The 17,870-nt window shown below is 43.2% G+C and overlaps 1 protein-coding gene across 3 annotated transcripts in view; it reads right to left on the minus strand.

The window, feature by feature from the left end:
* Positions 1-17,596, minus strand: part of EPHX2 (epoxide hydrolase 2) — a 55,357-nt gene extending 37,761 nt beyond the window's left edge. The window contains exons 1-5 of one of the 3 annotated variants that reach the window (XM_004454155.3): positions 17,314-17,596; positions 8,328-8,412; positions 6,913-7,072; positions 5,148-5,338; positions 1,574-1,696 (exon numbers count right to left, since the gene is read on the minus strand). In XM_004454155.3, the coding sequence (XP_004454212.2) occupies positions 1,574-1,696; positions 5,148-5,338; positions 6,913-7,072; positions 8,328-8,412; positions 17,314-17,414 (660 nt within the window). In that variant the 5' untranslated portion in view covers positions 17,415-17,596. Of the gene's footprint in view, positions 1-1,573; positions 1,697-5,147; positions 5,339-6,912; positions 7,073-8,327; positions 8,413-17,108 lie in introns of all 3 variants that reach the window. The other 2 variants (XM_071211930.1, XM_004454157.2) reach the window with 2 other exon arrangements.
* Positions 17,597-17,870: the final 274 nt, after the last annotated feature.

The raw sequence follows: 17,870 nt of genomic DNA on the forward strand, positions 1-17,870 counted from the left end.
ACCTGTGCTTGCCTTCTACTGCTAGATACCTCACCTAGTCCTGAAGGTGCTAAGAAGGAAATGGCTCTCCTCAGCTACCTAGTTTTCTGACCTGTAAAATGGGTGAAATAAACTATGAAATCTACTTCCCTTCCAAACACAGGAAAGTGTACATGTGCAGTCACAGAAAGGGGGACAGAAGGCAAGTGCCCCTACCCCCATGGTGTCAGAAGAGGACTGGTGTTTTACAGGGGTTCCACTTGTGGGGGAGGATAGCTTGGTACCCGTTAGCCAGGAACCTCTTCTGGTCAGAGGGAGTCAATGCATGTGATCAAGGACCAGTGACCCTAGAGGTCCTTCCACTGATGTGTCCCCAGCTCCCTAGGCCATGGACCAAGGGATGTCCCACAGCTTCCAGGGGACAAGGGGCCCTCATGTGTGGCAGAGGGTGCTGGTTTCCTACTCATACAGTTTACAAAGCCTGTTCATGATCAAGCCCTATGACCTTCCTGTGAGATGAAAGACACATATCCCCCTGATTAAAAAGGGGAGATTTTCATTTTTCCTCTTATCTTCCCCATAGCACTGAGGAGAAGAGCAGTGGGACAAGGTTTACTTTCCCCATTTTAGAGGCCAGGTATCAAGACCTATCCCGATTTTACAGGTCAGTTATCTGTGGCACAAATATAACAAGGCGATGACACTAGTAAGTGGGGGGGACAGACATGTGGACGCTCTGCTTCTAAGTCCAGGTCATTTTCCTCTCTGCTGTGTGAGACGTCTAGGCTTTCAAAATGACAAATTAAGCTTGGGCAAGTAGCTTCAAGATTGTGAACTCACTCGATGTACATTTTAATTTGTTTATTAAAGACAAAAAGTAACCTGTTCCCCTTGAGGAAAAAGTTGCAAAGGCTTTGGCATGGCGCAAGCTCAAAGGCGCGGGCAGGCTCCTTTCTCTCTGCTTTCCCACTCTACCGACGTTAGCCAAGGCCTTTCGCCCCGGAAAAGGGTTGCATAGCTCTGTCCCCCTGGACTCCACTGAGATCACATTCATCTTAGATAAACCCAAAACAATGAGGGGCCTCGGCTAGGGAGGAGTAGGCTAATCCCCTAGCAGCCCCATGTGAGGGGCACCTTTTACTTAGGAGGTTTCCTGCGGGACTGCCAGGAAGGTGCGAAGCAAAGCAGAACTGAAACCATATGGCCAGTGGGCTATATCCTTTACCCACAGAGCAGATCTAGCAGCCAAATTCTCAACATTTACTTGAAAAACAAGGTCGGGATGGCCTAGGGCACCCCAACTCTTATCTGGGCTCCCTCGACTTCCGGCATGAAGCCTCGTATATCCTTGGTCTCAGAACTTCTCTTTCCCCATTAGCTGACTGAAAGGCAAGAAACTGCCCTCCAAATGCCTTTCAAGGCCATCACGCCGATTTCATGATGTAATGGCGACCCCATCTGAGAGGAGCCCCGGGGATCACTGAGGGACAAGCTCCACCACCCATTGGGTTGTCTTCTCCTTTATTTGGTCCCTGGCATGCACAAGCTACATATGAGTTACAGGAAATCTGGCTCTGCTCAGACTTAAAATCACCTGCATCCCAGTGGCCTTCTCCAGTTCTCTCAGGGCTGTGTCAGTGTCTCGGACAAGGATGGTGACCATTCCCAAGTCCCGAGCCGGCTTCAGGTTAACCCCCATGTCATCTAAGAACACCACCTGGAAACAAAATAGCATGTACACTAGTGTTATGGGTTCAATTGTGTCAACTCCCCCCAAAAAGGATGCTATTGAAGTCTATCCCCAGAACATCACTGTACAGCCTTATTTGGAAATAAGGTTGTTACAGGTGTAATTAGCAATTAAAATGAGAGGTCATTACTGGAGTAGGGTGGGCTTTTAATCCAGTATGAAACTGTCCTCCCAGGAAGGGAAGGGAAGACACACACAGACACCAGGTTGACAGTTAGGTGAGCACAGAGGCAGAGTTTGCAGTTATGCTGCCATAAGCCAAGGAATGCCAAAGATTGCAGCAGCTGCCAGCAGCCAGGAGAGGGGCAAGAAGCAGATTCTCACTAAGGACCTCAGAGGAGGCACGGCTCTGTGACATGTTGATTTCAGACGTCCAGCCTCCAGAACTGTTAAGACAATAAATTACTGATGTTTAAGCCACCCCATTTGGGATATTTTATTATGGCAGCCTTAGAAAACCTGGACAGCTAGCACTACATGCATAAAAGAAAAACCCATGCATAAGAAAGAAACCCATTAAAATGCCAACTGTGGTTATTTTATGATGATGCAGTTAGACCCAGAGTACTTTCCCTCAATGTAATCATTTACTTCTAAAATTAAAAACATAACTCCATTTGTAAATATGTAAACACTGATAAATATACATGCCCTCACATGTACTTATTTCAGCCTGAATTCTGATTGAGAGAGGACATAAACTTGTCAAGATGACATTAAAATTCATGTGGAAAAATTGACATATGTGAATAGACAAAAATAAATGTCTAGAAAAGAAAGGCAGTGAGGGCAAATAAGACAAATTATGTAACTACAAAAGGTAGAAAATAGACTCAAATACAAATGAGAATCTAAAAAGAAAAGGAAGAAAGAAAAACAGATCCTGAAAGTTATGTAAGAAAGCATGGGTGGATTTATTTGTAGTCCTAGACTAGGGCAAGCCTAGAATTCTAAGCAGCTCTTCTAATCCAAAAGCCATAAATGAAAAGATTGATGTGACAGTTTGAGATTATTTTATGAATCCCCGAAAGAGAAAGATTATATTTGTAAACTGATCTATTCTTTGATTGCATTAAGTTTGGCTGAGATATCTTTGATTAGATTACATGTTGAGATTGGGATGTGATTTTTATTTGACTACATTAGAGGGTGTGACTTAGGTTGGGTCTCTGCCCCCTTGCTGGGTCTGATATAAACAGACACTCACACAGACAAACACAGAAAGACATACAGAGATGAGAACTTTGTCATTTTTGATTCTGCCATGTCACAGAAAAGAGAAGGCCCAAAAAGCTAAAGGTCTAGGGAGAGATGGGCCATTTACCTGATAGATTATAGCTGACCTTGGGAAGAGAGCTGAGACTGATGTAGGAAGCCCTGAGAGACAAGCACCATGTCAGCCTACAGCTGAGATCAGGAAGAAACTGGGCCCATGGAGCCTAAAGAGGAAGAGGAAGTCCAGAGAGAAAGGCAGAGACTGCCAGGGATCACCTGCCACCTTGCTTCACCATGTGACAGCTACTTTGGTGAGGAAGTACCTCTCATGGTACCTTGAGTTGGACTTTCCATGGCCTTGAGACTGTAAGCTTTTACCCCAAATAAATACCCTTCATAAAAGTCAACAGATTGCTGGTCCTTTGCATTGGCAGCCATGTGGCAGACTAACACAATTGATATATTTAGGTATATCCTAAAATTAAAACACTGCTACAATGCTTATTTCAGGTGTTGAGGAGAGCAGAAGCAAAGTCCAAGAGGAGAGAGGAAATGGTTGTTGGATTGAGTGACAAGGAGTTCACAGTTTAATATGATCAGCTTGTGGGTGAGGTGGGGCCAGCAAGAAAGGATCAGAAATGTCAGGGAAAGGAATTTAAACTTGTCCCAATTGATTTTTATATAGATTAGAGTAGGAGAACAAGATGTGGACAGTGTTTTAAGTGTAATCTGGAGAGAGGATTTAGGGGTATAAGGATAGTAGGAGAATGCTCCAATATTGAAGATTATCCCTGCTCATTCTTTGGTGGGATGGCCCTGACTAGCCTTGTGGCTTTTCCAGAGTCTCCGTTTCTTAAAATGTAAACTGAGACAGCTGGATTAGCAGCTTTCTAGAATGCCTGTTTTGACCAAGGTCCCGTAAGAGTCACACAAAAGGGCCAGATGCCCATTTCCAGTAGAAATTCCCAGACTGAAAGGAAGAGTAAAAGTCATTTAGAAAAAAAATCTTGGCCTGGAAGAAGCAGAACTGGTCAATGGGCTAAGACTGTTTTGCCAGGCACCAGATTCTCCCCAACCAAGTCACTCCTTCTCATTATTTCTTTGCTTGCGCTATTTTTTTTTTAAAAGGAATCATATTGCCCAACTTTCTTTATTTTTTAAAAATATTTATTTAATTTATCTCCCCTTCCCTCCCCCACCCCCGTTGTCCGTTCTCTGTGTCTATTTGCTGCATCTTCTTTGTCCACTTCTGTTGTTGTCAGTGGCATGGGAATCTGTGTTTCTTTTTGCTGCGTCATCTTGTTGTATCAGCTCTCTGTGTGTGCGGCGCCATTCTTGGGCAGGCTGCACTTCCTTTCGTGCTGGGCGGCTTTCCTTATGGGGTGCACTCCTTGCACGTGGGGCTCCCCTATGCGGGGACACCCCTGCGTGGCATGGCACTCCTTGAGGGCATCAGCACTGCGCATGGGCCAGCTCCACACGGGTCAAGGAGGCCCGGGGTTTGAACCACGGACCTCCCATGTGGTAGATGGATGCCCTAACTACTGGGCCAAGTCTGCTTCCTCCTGCTTGCACTACTGAGGCAGCCTGGTAAATTAGGGAATCAAGAGATGGATCTAGAACCTGGCAGGAAACCCACGTGGCCACAGATACCCCACAAGATGGCTGCTGGAAGACCTTGCAAGGATACTTATTGAGAACAAGATTTCCTCTGGAAAAAAGGGGAAGCCACAGATATTCTCCAGGGGCCTTATCATTGGGCCTTCCTGGGGGATTGAGGGGTGAGGTAATCAATCAAAACAGCAAACAACTGGGATTCTTCCCCCTACATTAGCAAAGGGGCAGAAATAATTAGTAGTTTAAAAAGCAAATGCAAAAGTCAAAATGCTACTGTTCTTGCCTTTTTCTCCTCCTATCTGGATCAGCACGCAAGTAAACCTGGGGATTTGTAATCTGTAATGGGGATTTGTAGTCTGTAAATCAGCCCTCTTTATCTCTTTTCAGCCCCTTTCTCTCTACCTGGGACCCATAATCTGTTATTTTCTCCCATTTCTCTTCTCTCCATTCCTTAATAAATTACTGGACTAATTAAACTGGCTTGCTCTTACAATTCATATTTTGTAGCTTAGTCAAGAACCTAGAAAATATCCAACAACACTATCTCTAGTACAGTCTTCTCCACTGATAGAAAACCTCTACTTACCTCATTGGGATTGGCCTTCAAGGTGTCCAATAAAAACTTGTAGATCTGAGGCTCAGGCTTGGCCATTCCAATATGACATGACTCAATCAGGAAGTCAAAGTGTGGCCTCAGTTCGCACATCAGCTGGGCCATGCTGCCTCTCAGGGTGCTGTCATCCAGACAGTTATTGGTGAGGATGCAGGTGGTAAATCCTGAACGAGAAGTCACCAGTGAATGAGCCACCTACAGAACCCTGCTCTGAGAACCTTAAGATGCCCCACAGAAGGACCTGAAGGTGAGGCCAGGTGAGGTCCTGCTCACTTACATCAATCTCCTGATGCTCAGCCTCTAAACTGACAAGTTGGAAAAGAATCAATTTTACCTATAAGCACTTGTTGGCACAAAGATCTGAGACTGGGAAACCTGTGTACAATAAGGCTTTCAAAGTACAGAATAAGACACTATAATCCTCAAAACCCTTAAAATTGTGGTGTTTCTTTTAAGATTTATTTAATTTATTCCTCCCCTTCCCCCATTGTCTGCTCTCTGTGTCCATTTGCTATGCATTCTTCTGTGTCTGCTTGTCTTTTCCTTAGGCAGCACTGTGAACCAATCCTGGGACATTCTGGATTGGGAGAGAGGCGCTCAATCTCTTGCGCCACCTCAGCTCCCTAGTCTACTGCATCTCTTATGTCTCCTCTGTGTCTCTTTTTGTTGCATCATCTTGCTGTGCCAGCTCTCCACTCGGGCCAGCTGGCCACGCAGGCCAGCAGTCTGCATGGGCCAGCTCACCATGTAGGCCAGCTTGCCTTCACCAGGAAGCCCCAGGAACCGAAGCCTGGACCTGCCATATGGTAGAAGGCAGCCCAATCGCTTGAGCCACATCTACTTCCTCAATTGTGTTTTGACGTTCATAAACTCGTTTGATCCTCACCATCTATGAGACATGTTAGATTTTACTATCGCAAATTTATGATAAGGAAACAGAAAGTTAGACAAGTTATGGCTTGCCCAGAGTCACACAGCACATGTGTAGCAGAGCCACGTCTGGAATCCTGGCCTCATACTCCTGCTCCAGTGCTCCTTCTATTCTGCTGTTACTGCAAACTCTGCTCTCCTATATTTCAAGGCACTTCCAGGGACTGCTTTCCCATTTCAAAACCAGAGAAATGAAAATAATGATACCATTGTCTCTTGGCTCTATAAGCCTGATAAGTGAGGGTAGGAACTAGGCAATGCTTGAAATGAGACATAGGTGAGTCTATGATGAGATACTCTAAAATGAGTGGGAAATTATGGAAGTGGGATGGTGTTACCACAACTCAGTGTCTATCGGTGAGATGGTGAAATGGTTTCAAATGGCATTGATGCTATGAAAATGACTGTTTAATGAACATGATCTCATGCCCTTGATGATGTGATATCATTTGAACCCATGTCAGCCAGCTCATAGCTCAGCCATTCTGAATTGCTTTTCACATCATAACTAGTAACATTAGGAAAGAAGTTAGCTCACAAGGCAGTCACTGGCTTAAATCACTTTATTAAATAGAATTCTTTCATTTTTTTCCAGCTATTCTGATAATACCAGGTTTGTTTTGTTTCATCATGCTTTGAGGATTTTTGCCATTTGATGAAATGTAACTTTGGGGCCATGTTTTAAGAATACTTTTCATCAAGTCACAGATCTATGCTCTGTAAACATATTTACTTGTACTCTGCCCTAAACTTTCCCAAGGATTCCAGGGTGGGCTGGGTCGGAGAATGACACATATTTGGTCCTTACCCTTCTTTCTGAGAGTCAGTGCTGCCTGAAGAAAGGGGAAGTTGATCTTCCTTGCTGAAATGGCCTTGCCAAAGATTTCACTTATGGAGACATTGTTTGGAAGGCAGATTCCGGAGGTCTCAGAATGCTTCCTAAAGTTTTCTTCCATCAGAGACACCCACTATAAAAGTGAAATGACAGGGCACGGTCAATTGGTACAACCACACTGAAAGGTTTTCTACATTTTATCTACTAAATCTGAACCTGTGCATTCCCTAGTGTTCAGTATAGACGCATACCCAGTGGAAATATCTGCATATATTCATCAAGAGACATGGACAAAATGTTCATAAGCAGTACAATTTGTGAGAGCCCCAATCTGGAAACTGCCCAAATGCCCACCAATAACAGAATGGATAGACTGTGGTATATTTATACTCTATCATAGTAGCACTATTGGAAATAGCCTGAGGCTGTTATACAAATACCCATCATTTGTGAAATGGATAAATGGGTTGGGATATATTCACACAATGGACTACGATGCAGCAAAAAGTCACACAATAGACTATCTGCAACGACATGGAATAACACGAATGAATCTCACAGATACAGAGTTGAGCAAAAGATGCCAGCTACAAAAAAGTTCATCTGCATGATTCCATTAATATAAAGTACAAAAGCAGGCAAAACTGATCTATGGGGTTAGACATCAGGATGGCAGTTACTCTTAGGGGGGTGGCATCTGGAAGGGGCAATGAGTGGAGTGTCTGCAGACCTGGTAATACTTTATTTCTTGTTCGGGTACTGGTGACACAGGTGTATTCAGTTTGTGAAAAACCATCAGGCTGTATGCTTTTGTGTACTTTCCTGTTTTTATATGGTACATAAATGAAAAAATTTAAAGGTGAACTTCATTCCCAGGATACGATGTTTTAAAAGACAAGTCAAGCATAAGTAGCTATTGTCATGGTATAATTTTATACCCCCATTAAATGGATGGCAAAACTCAGATTTTGAGAGGTTAACTAACTTGCTTGCGGTAGCACAGTTTACAAGTGGGGGCTATGAACATGATTCACATGATTCATGTAGTTTAAACCCTGATCTCTAATTCCAAAGCCCACCCATTATATAATATTGAATTGCCGGCCCTGTCTGAAAAGAGCTACTCTGGCTGTAATAACTCCCTGGCGTAGATCTCTGAGGGCTCGGAAGTTTCCCAGTCATGTCTTTCTCTGGCTGGCCCAGACAATGAAGACCAGCCTCAAAGCGTTCTTTTATGTCTCCAGCCCTTCCAGCTCAGTCTTGTGAATTAAGTCCCATAAGGGGTAAATATGTGAAGGAGATACAGCCCCTGCCCTCAGACACTTCACAGTCCATGCGGGAGATGCAAAGAATGCCTACTCAAGCGGGTCTGTACGGTGGCCTCTGACCTGCGAAAATGTGATCTCGCCTTTCATGAGGTGGGCAGTGGAGTCCTCTAGGTCTCCTTTCTTAAAAGCTTCTCTCAAAATGCCTCTGGAAAACAAAGACACAACAATGACATCATGAACATTCAGATGACTTCGTCATGGAGGAGTTTGTCATTTATATTCACGACAAACTGCTGTTAGAAAGGCATCCTGCAGGGGAGCAGGTATAGCCCAGCAGTGTGAGTTCTTGCTTCCCATGTACAAGGCCCCAGGTTCAATACCTGGTACTTCCTAAAAAAAAAAGATCCTGCCATGGGCTGTGAAATGAAAAAAAAAAAAAAAAAGGTTCAGTCGGGTCCTTCGCCATTAAGGAGCAATTCAGTTGATATAATGATAACTCTGCTCAAAGAAGAAGAGGTTTATGGGAAGCCACTAGGGGAAACTCTTCAACTGGAGGTGCTTCCAGCTTTACCACCTCAGGGACAGAATCAAGGCATGCCACATAGTCATTACCATCTTCAGCTCATTTGCACAAGACAGTGCCCTAAAGGACCCTTCATTAGTTCATATTCTCAACAGGAATGAAATCTTTTTTCTGGTTTCAATTCTACACATATAGTTTCTAGTTCATCTTTATCTCATCTTCTAATTTTTTTTAGTTTCCTCAAATCACATTTATCCCCTCTATGACCCTAAGTATCAGCAGACACAGAGGGAGAGAGACTAGCTGATTGCCCTCCCATTTCCCCACAATACAAATTAAAGATCCCATTACACTCTCTTCATAATTTTTCTCCCCCGATCTTAGATTATTGCTCACCCACACCCTGGGAAGATTTTTATAACCCATTTCCACTTCGTAGCCTCTTGAATCCAGATGCTGATTTATAATCTTCCTTACATAGTGTCTCAGGCAGACATACAATTCACTGTAATTGTCAAGCTATTTAAATTATTTACCACTCCTAAGACACAGAGTAAAGATCTCCAAGCTGAGAGTTTCATTTCTAATAACAGTCAATAACTTTTATCATACTAACTCTCTTGCAAGTAACAATGATCAACCCTGGACAAAATATTAAAATAGACAATGTGATGGCACCAGAAAGTCAGCCAAAGCAAGTAAAAAAAGAACAGGAGTTAACCTTGAAAGAAGGGAATAGCACGGCATAAAATTCATGTTTCTATAGGATTTTGTACCTGAAGGCCCTCGCAGACCACATGTTATAGGGTGGCAAGAATTCAAACATAAACCTACAGCCTTTCTATAGTCTATAGTCTGACTTCTAGCATGGCTAGAAATGAGGGAGCCACAGAAGGGGGAGAATCAAAATCTGCATTAAAAACTTTACTCAACTCCTTAAGTAACTTTCAAACTGTGCATGTGTATGGAGACTCTAGGGTTCTCAGAAAACAGCAACAGCTGAAATTCTAAAAGAACTGAACAGTTTCAGCTGCTGATTTTAATAGGTAAGATAAATGTTTGAAGTTTGAGTCTAGCCAAGTTAACTGCCTGCTTAAAAAACCAATCTGTATTCTTCAAAGGCAGATAACAAAATCGATGACTTAACATTCAAATTATCCAGAATAAAATATAAAAATTATTAGACGGGTGAAGACATGTAAGACATGTAACTCATTGTCAAGAGAAAAAGTAGTCAACAGAAACTACTTAAGATTACCCAGATGTTGAAATTAGCAAACAAGGAGTTACCATAAATATGTAAAGGAAATAAAGGAAAATATGACAATAAATGAAAAGAGGGGGACTCTCATTTAAAACAATATAAATGAATCAAAAAAGGAGAAAAAAATCCCAAAACTCAATATTAAAAAGACAACAGCCCAACAAAAATGGACACGATACCTGAATTGACATATTATAATAAAAGACATGTGACTAGTCAATTTGCTCATGAAGACGTTCTGAACCTCATTACTTAGCAGGGAAATGCAAATAAAAACCACGTAGAATACCACCCAGTAGAATGGTTAAAGCATAAAAAAACTGACAACATCAAATGGTGATAAGGATATAGAGCAACCAGAACATTCATACATTCCAGGTGAGATTATGTAATGGTATAACCACTTTGGAAAAAGGTTTGGCATTTTCTTAGAAAGTTAATTATATACCTGCCCAGTGAGGTATATAATTATACCTCGTTATATTCTGAGGTATTTACCCAAAAGAAAAAATGTGTATATATCCACCTGAGGACAAGTACAAGAATGTTCAGCTTTATTCATAATTGATAAAAACCTGAAGCAACCAAAATGTTCATCAACAGGAGAATGGGTAAACCAATTGTGGCATGTTAATACAGATAAATACTATTCAGTAACAAAAAGATACAATAACATGCAGCATAGATGAATCTCACAGACATTATGCTTTGTGAAAACCAGATACAAAGAGTAATATTGCTTTAGAACATAAAAAATGAATGGTCATGTATGAATGATATACTTCAATAGAAAAAAAAAGAATGGTGAAAAAAATTTTTTTAATGTGGTTGTCACGACAGCAGGAGGGGATTGAGGAAGGGGGTATGGGAGAGCTTTCTTGGATGATGGAAAGGTTCATATCTTACTGGGGGTGTGGATTAAATAGGTGTATATAATTTATCAATCTTCACTGAACTGAGTAATTAAGATGTGTGCATTTTACTGCATGTAAATTTCATCTCAAAAATGAAAAGAAATAAAAAATATTAAACTCTAATTTGTAGGTCTACCTTCTACAGTGATGTGAGTTACCAATCCTGAAACTACGTTTTGTGTTTTCTAGGCTTGAGCAGGGAGTAAATATATTGAGGATAATGACAGCCAGATTTCTTATTTTGGGAAAAGAGAGTTACATTTATGGAAAGGCAGAAGAGTAGAATGTACATTGTAGTTCTGGAGTAGATATGAAAGTATCATATGAACTTATGCTTTCACACACTCACACACACCACCCATAGCTATTTCCTAGCTCTGACTCAGGAGAGGACCTAGAAGTACTGACAAACCAGCAGCGAGCACACTGTCCTCCCAAATCTCGGTTTTTAAATATCATTCTCTCCTAAAATAAATTAGGGTTTCCTATGGGGAAGGGCTGATTGCAATGTTCAGGTAAGAGAAGTACAAGATGAGCCTGAAACATTTTGTTGCACCAGAGAGAAACGATTCAAAGAATAATGGAGACATCACCAAAAGGACACGGGAGCTAGCTTGAAGGGGGTCCCATTGGCTAAATTTGGTGCAATCTGAGGATCAGAATAATGTTAGTAATGGATTATAATTCCTTGAATAAACTAAGAATCCATGCATCCATCCTAAAGTAAATAAACAAAAAGGTAGAGGAGAAGAGAAAGCTCTGCCTGACAGTAGAATGTCTATTAGTAAATGCAGAATGAAGGACAGAGTTGAAAACCATCAGTGAATGTTTAATCTAATGGGTGAAATCTTGTTGAGGCTATTGCACAATTTCAGTTGATCTTCCCACCATTACTCATTAATCACACAAGAAAAAGCGGTAACTTTCAACAGAGAAAGTCAGTGAAATCTACTTCAGTCAAGTCATCAAAGTTATTATCAGTACTGGTGAAAGAGACATCATGTGCCTTCTAATATGACACAATGAGATGGCTACATTTCCTCTGAGGCATTCTTGCCAAAAATTTATAACCCAAATCTAATCAAAAGGAAACATCAGACAAACCCACATTGTGGGACCTTGTCCAAAATAACTGGTCTGTACTACTTTAAAATGTCAAGGTCAAGAAAGACAAAGAAAGACTGAGAAATGTTCCAGACTAAAGGCAACTAAAGGGACATGCCAACTAAATGCAAAGTGGGATTCTCCATTGGATCCTAGACTTCAGTTTTTTGGGTTTTTTTTTTTTGGGGGGGGGGATAAGGAAATGGAATAATTATAAACACATTATTGAGATACTTAAAAATTTTGAAAATGTACTATAGATTAGATAATAGCTAAATTTTCTGATTTCACTGTGGTTTTATAAGTGAATGTTTTTGCTTTTAGGAAATACACACTGAAGTATTTACAGTAGAGAAGTATGGGGTGGAGCAAGTTGCTAGTGTGTTATGGGAACCTCAGGCACAACAGAGACTCCCAGCAAATGAACACCCTATTGCTCGCACAGCACAAAATGTCCAAAAAAAAAAAAAAAAACAGGGGAAAAGAAATTCAACACCATGGCAGAGTAGAGAATGAGAGGAGAGAATCGAGGCTAAGAATTAGGAAGATAGGAGAGCAATTGAAGTCACAGTATCTCTGACTCATCAAGGACTCTAGAGTTTCCATCCCTGAAGTGACCCTGGTTTTCCCCCAACTCCTTGGCTTAGGACAGAAGAATTTCAGGGCTGTTTGAGGAACCTGAGCTAGGCGACAGGGCTGCAGCTACCTTGAAGAGCTTTCCTGGCCACCAGCGGAAAAAAAATGTTACTTGGAGATAAGAAGATTAGGAAATGGGAACAGAGAGTATGTTAGCAAAGGGCCAGGCCCACACTTCATAGAAAAGCAATTTTTGTGTCCAAGGGAAACCTGTTAGTGCCACCTTCTAATCTAAGAGAGTAATCTGAGCAGATGCACTTTGCATGTCTGTCCTTCTGAAATGCTCATAGGAATATAAAAGAGAAAATCTATATTCATACTGGAAACTAGAGAAGGGTACCTCCATCTACAAACAAGAAACTTAGATGATCCAGTACGATATAGTCAGATAAGACCACATGCCAAGTGTAACTCACAGCATGGCAGAAGCAGCAGAGGGTGGTACACAGGGTCGCTGAGCTGGTGGGACTGACCCAAAGGGAATTCCCAAAGGGAATCTTCACATACGAAAGCCATACATACATCCATAGCTAATAATGTATTCAGCCAAAAAAAAAAAAAAAAAAATGGACCGAGCAGTTGGATGCAGAAACTGAAAACAAAACAACTTCCTGCTTGGGAGAAGTCCTGGTGTGAGCAAAGGTGAGAGGCTGGAAAGAAGAACTGCCAAGCAGACCTGGGAGTTGGGAGTGGCAGTACGGGGTAGAATAACAGATTCCAATAAACAGCCTGCTGACCGAATGCTAATATGTACAGGTTACTCTGTATGTGCGTTAAAAATCATCGGTAACCACAAGAAGAATAGAAACAAATTGTTAAACCACCAAGGGAAACTAGAAAAAATAAAACTTGATCACTCTTACTCAAACTCATTAATAATTCTAGAATAAAGTGAAAATCTTTACAGTATGTGAAACACATAATAATGATCAATAGTCCCGTGTTTATTCAGCTCAGGTTTCATGCCAAATGAGTTGTGGAAAGACCTTTTTTTCCAGAGCTCTCTGGATTGTGGATAAGTGCACTGTGTATCAACCCTGGTTACTTTTGGGATGGGAAGGGAACCAAGGAAGATGAAGGGGGTCTTATATTTTCTATTCTACATTATTCTAGGCTATTTGAATATTTTTATAATGAGAATGTATTTATGTAATCAAAACCAATCTTCTTTTTTTTAGGTACTGGGGGCCAGGGGATTGAACCTGGGCCTTTGTATAAGGGAAGTCAGTGCTCAACCATTGAGCCACGTCAGCTCCCCTGAGTTGTTTTTTCTGTTTGTTTGTTTTGCTTGTTGTTTAGTTCCGTTTTTTCAGGAGACACCAGGAACCTAACCAGGGACCTCCCATGTGAGAGGCGGGAGTTCACATGCGCTCCCCAAAACCACTTTAAAATTAAAAACTAAGTAAGATGTTTCTGGGAGCACATAAAAGCCCAGTAGAGTGAAAAGCAGCCACAAGTCTGGTAACCACCCAGAGGTGCCTTGCTTCCGGAAGGCATTCAGTAAATATTTACTGAAAGAATAAATAAAAGAAGAAGACCTGTTTCTCAAATATGCTTTCAGTTTTTGCACTTATCTCTCTCTGCGTATCCCTCTGTTTATTACTGAACATTGGTGATGGCAGACAACCCAGGTTCTATGGTTTAAATTTTTAAAAGAAATTTGACACCTAATGGTTGCTACTGTTCAAACTATGGGTGTCGGGTCAAACCCTCCATAATGAAGCTCTCTGGGAATGTACAAATAAGAACACAACCACTCCCTATGCATCAGATTTGTGTCTTAGACACGAAACCTGGCTCCTCCAGACCACACCAGCTTCTGTTATCAATGTAACCACAACTTCCAGTGCCCTCACCGTCAGAGGACACTTGTCTGGATGACACAGCAAGGGTGGAGTGTCCCTGTCCTTCACTCCACTGTGTGATGCTGGAAGAATCCGCTTTCTCCCTGTTCTACCCCAATTATTCAACAAGCTCCCCACTTCTGGAGTGCTGTGGCGCTGCCAGTACCCTGTCATCAGACGGGCACTTAGTGACACCAGGACCCTTTCCCCTCCTTTCCTATTGGCCTCCACACCCAATTCACAGGCTTCCTTTTGTCCTTAGCTAGACTCCACATCTTCCAAGTCAAGAACCCTGCAAACTCCTGGCCCAAGAGTGTCTCCTCTTCAGTTCCAACCTCCATCCTCACCTCTGCCAGGTGTTATCATTACTCACTGCTCCACCCCAAGCTCACAAAAGCTCAGCTCTTACAACAAACTACCCTGATACTCCTGATCAGACCTAATCTCTCCCATCTTTGAACCATCTTAGAACTTTGAACCTCTTATGGCACTGCTCTTATCTGGAACTTTGGCTACTCATGGGTGTCTGAGCTTTCTTCCAGGTGGCGTGCATGTTGAAAATGACTAGTGCAAGGCAGGCCCTTCATGCTCATTTTCTGAATTAATATTTTCATGGTTGAGTTCACAGGTTTGATAGACTACTAAGGTCAAGGTCTTGAACTCTGACCTCCTGGGATCAACTAGCTTTGCTATGGCATGTTTTATGATTATGGAGAACATTCCTAACCCTGGATGGGTCAGTGCTACCGCTCGGTAAAGGCATCATTTTACATACATGGGAGACTTTGGCAAACAAGGAAATGTATCAGGAACACAGCTGCCCATCCACTTATATATACTATGTAACCTAACCCCCACAATAATTTCTAGGGGAAAGCATTTCCTTATTTCATAGGTGAGATGAGTAAGGCTAAGGCAGATGAAGCAAGATCATCCAAAAGCAGGTGCTAAAGCTGAGATTTGAACCGGATCGGAATCAGGAGACCTTGTCCACACTCACCAATTACTTTGACGATCACCCTGATGAGGTCACAGGCACAAATTTACCTCACAGATAACTCTCTTTTTATTTATTTATATATTTCAAATATATTTTTATTTATTTATATATTTCAAAGTGGTGAGTTGAAAAGAAGTAAAATAGCACCATGGTTAAAAATGGGCTTGTTGGAAATAAAGCCACTATTCCCTCCTCAGCTTTTCCCAACAGCAAATGATCTGCCCTGGGCAAGCCTGGACCAGGGGAGGCTTTTCAAGTATCCTTCTCTGTCAAATCCTAATTACTTGGGTATGGGTATTCTGATTTTGGGGTTTTGCCACCACCTTATTTTTCTTTCTCCAGTTATTGATGTGTGTTTGCTCTTCCCACAGAGTGACATCTTTTCCAGAAAAGTGATCAAGGGAGGTCAAAAGTCACAGTGAGCTAGAGAGAAAATAATCCTAGACTGGGAGACAGAAATATCGGTCTCAGAGTGGCCTTTGTCTAACTCTTGTGATCTGAAACAAGTTAATCCTCTCACTAAATCTCTGCTCTAGATTTTGAGCCCCTTTTGGCCTGGCATGCTTGCAGATTCTAGTTTTTTATAATTTATAGAGCATAAAAGATCAGAAAGTTCTGCCTGGACTTTGGCATCATGAGAATTTTAGGATTCCTTAATTAGGCAGAACTCGAAGAATGCAAAGCTTCCTCCCTGCTTATTCTTGCCAGTTTAGAATTTGCTTTTCCTCCTCTTTCTTCGGTGTTGCCAAAGCAATCTTTCTTTCTTTTTTAATTTTTAAAAATAAGATATTTTCCTTCCTTCTGACTGCAGGAGTAATACAGGTTTATAAATAGAAAATTTGGAAATATTAAAAAAGTAGAAAAAGAAGAAAATCATTCATAATCTCATCTGTGTTTAATATTCCCAGGGACATTTTGGTGTATTTCTTCCAGAGATTTTTCTACATGTAGATTTTTCCTGTTAGTTGAACCATGGTTTTACATTCTGGTAGATTCTCCACCACCACCTCCCCTCACCCCCGCTTATTATAACACAAAAATTTTCTGATGTTACCACCCCGAGAATCAGTTTTATCAATGGATGTTTCGTCATTGGTCTTGTCCCAATTATTAGATTTTAGGGCTGTTTCTATAGTTTGCTATCATAATAAACCTGCAACACAAAACTCTGGACACAACTTTCTCCTATTCTAAACAGACTGCATCTTTAAGAGGGATTCCATTATGTGGATTTACGGGGTTAAAGGGTAAACATGCTATTGCCAAATGCCTAATCCCTTTGTACCGTGCCAGCAGCAGATGGCTCAGACTGTGAATTCCCCTCCATTTAGTAAAGAGTTTCAGCATATAGAGCAATTTTGGATTTTTTTTTTCATTTTAAGGAAATATCAAAGATTGAACCTGGGCATGGGAAGCAGGTGCTCAATCTGGGAGCCACATCCGGTCTGCATTGAGAGTTGGTTTTTTAATTTGTTTTGTACTTAAGAGGTACCAGAGATCAAACCGGGACCTCCATATGAGAAGCAGGGGCTCAACACTTAAGCTAGGTCCACTCCCAATTTTGGCATCTTTAGCAAGGTTTAATTACTTGGCATTTAGAAAGGCAAGAGATTTACTTTTATACACTGGTATTTTGAAGGCCGGGTAATCAGCATTGTTTTCACCTTTCGCACGGCTCTCGCCCTAAAGTCATCCGAAACCAGCTCTGGAACTCCCCAAAGGCAAATTCTGGGCGGGGATCCAGCCCCCTGCAGGACGCACCCACCCGCACAGGTCAGGAGCCGGTTCCCGAGCTGGGGCAGCGGTTCCGGGTCCCCTTACCGGGGCAGCGCCAGGGCTTCCTCCGTGCGGCCGAAGGCAGCGGCGACCGAGGGAAGCACGAGCACCCCGTCCAGGTCGAACACGGCCGCGCGCAACGCCATGGCCGGCCTCGCAGCCCGCGGACCCGGCACGCACGGGGAGCCCCCTCCGCCCCCGCCCCCTCCGCGACCGAGGGAAGCACGAGCACCCCGTCCAGGTCGAACACGGCCGCGCGCAACGCCACGGCCGGCCTCGCAGCCCGCCGACCCGGCACGCACCGGGAGCCCCCTCCGGCGCCGCCCCCTCCGGCGCCGCCCCCTCCGGCGCCGCCCCCTCCGGCGCCGCCCCCTCCGGCGCCGCCCCCTCCGGCGCCGCCCCCTCCGGCGCCGCCCCCTCCGGCGCCGCCCCCTCCGGCGCCGCCCCCTCCGGCGCCGCCCCCTCCGGCGCCGCCCCCTCCGGCGCCGCCCCCTCCGGCGCCGCCCCCTCCGGCGCCGCCCCCTCCGGCGCCGCCCCCTCCGGCGCCGCCCCCTCCGGCGCCGCCCCCTCCGGCGCCGCCCCCTCCGGCGCCGCCCCCTCCG

Source organism: Dasypus novemcinctus, chromosome 25 (assembly GCF_030445035.2).
Source record: "Dasypus novemcinctus isolate mDasNov1 chromosome 25, mDasNov1.1.hap2, whole genome shotgun sequence".
NCBI classification, from domain to species: Eukaryota; Metazoa; Chordata; class Mammalia; order Cingulata; family Dasypodidae; genus Dasypus; species Dasypus novemcinctus.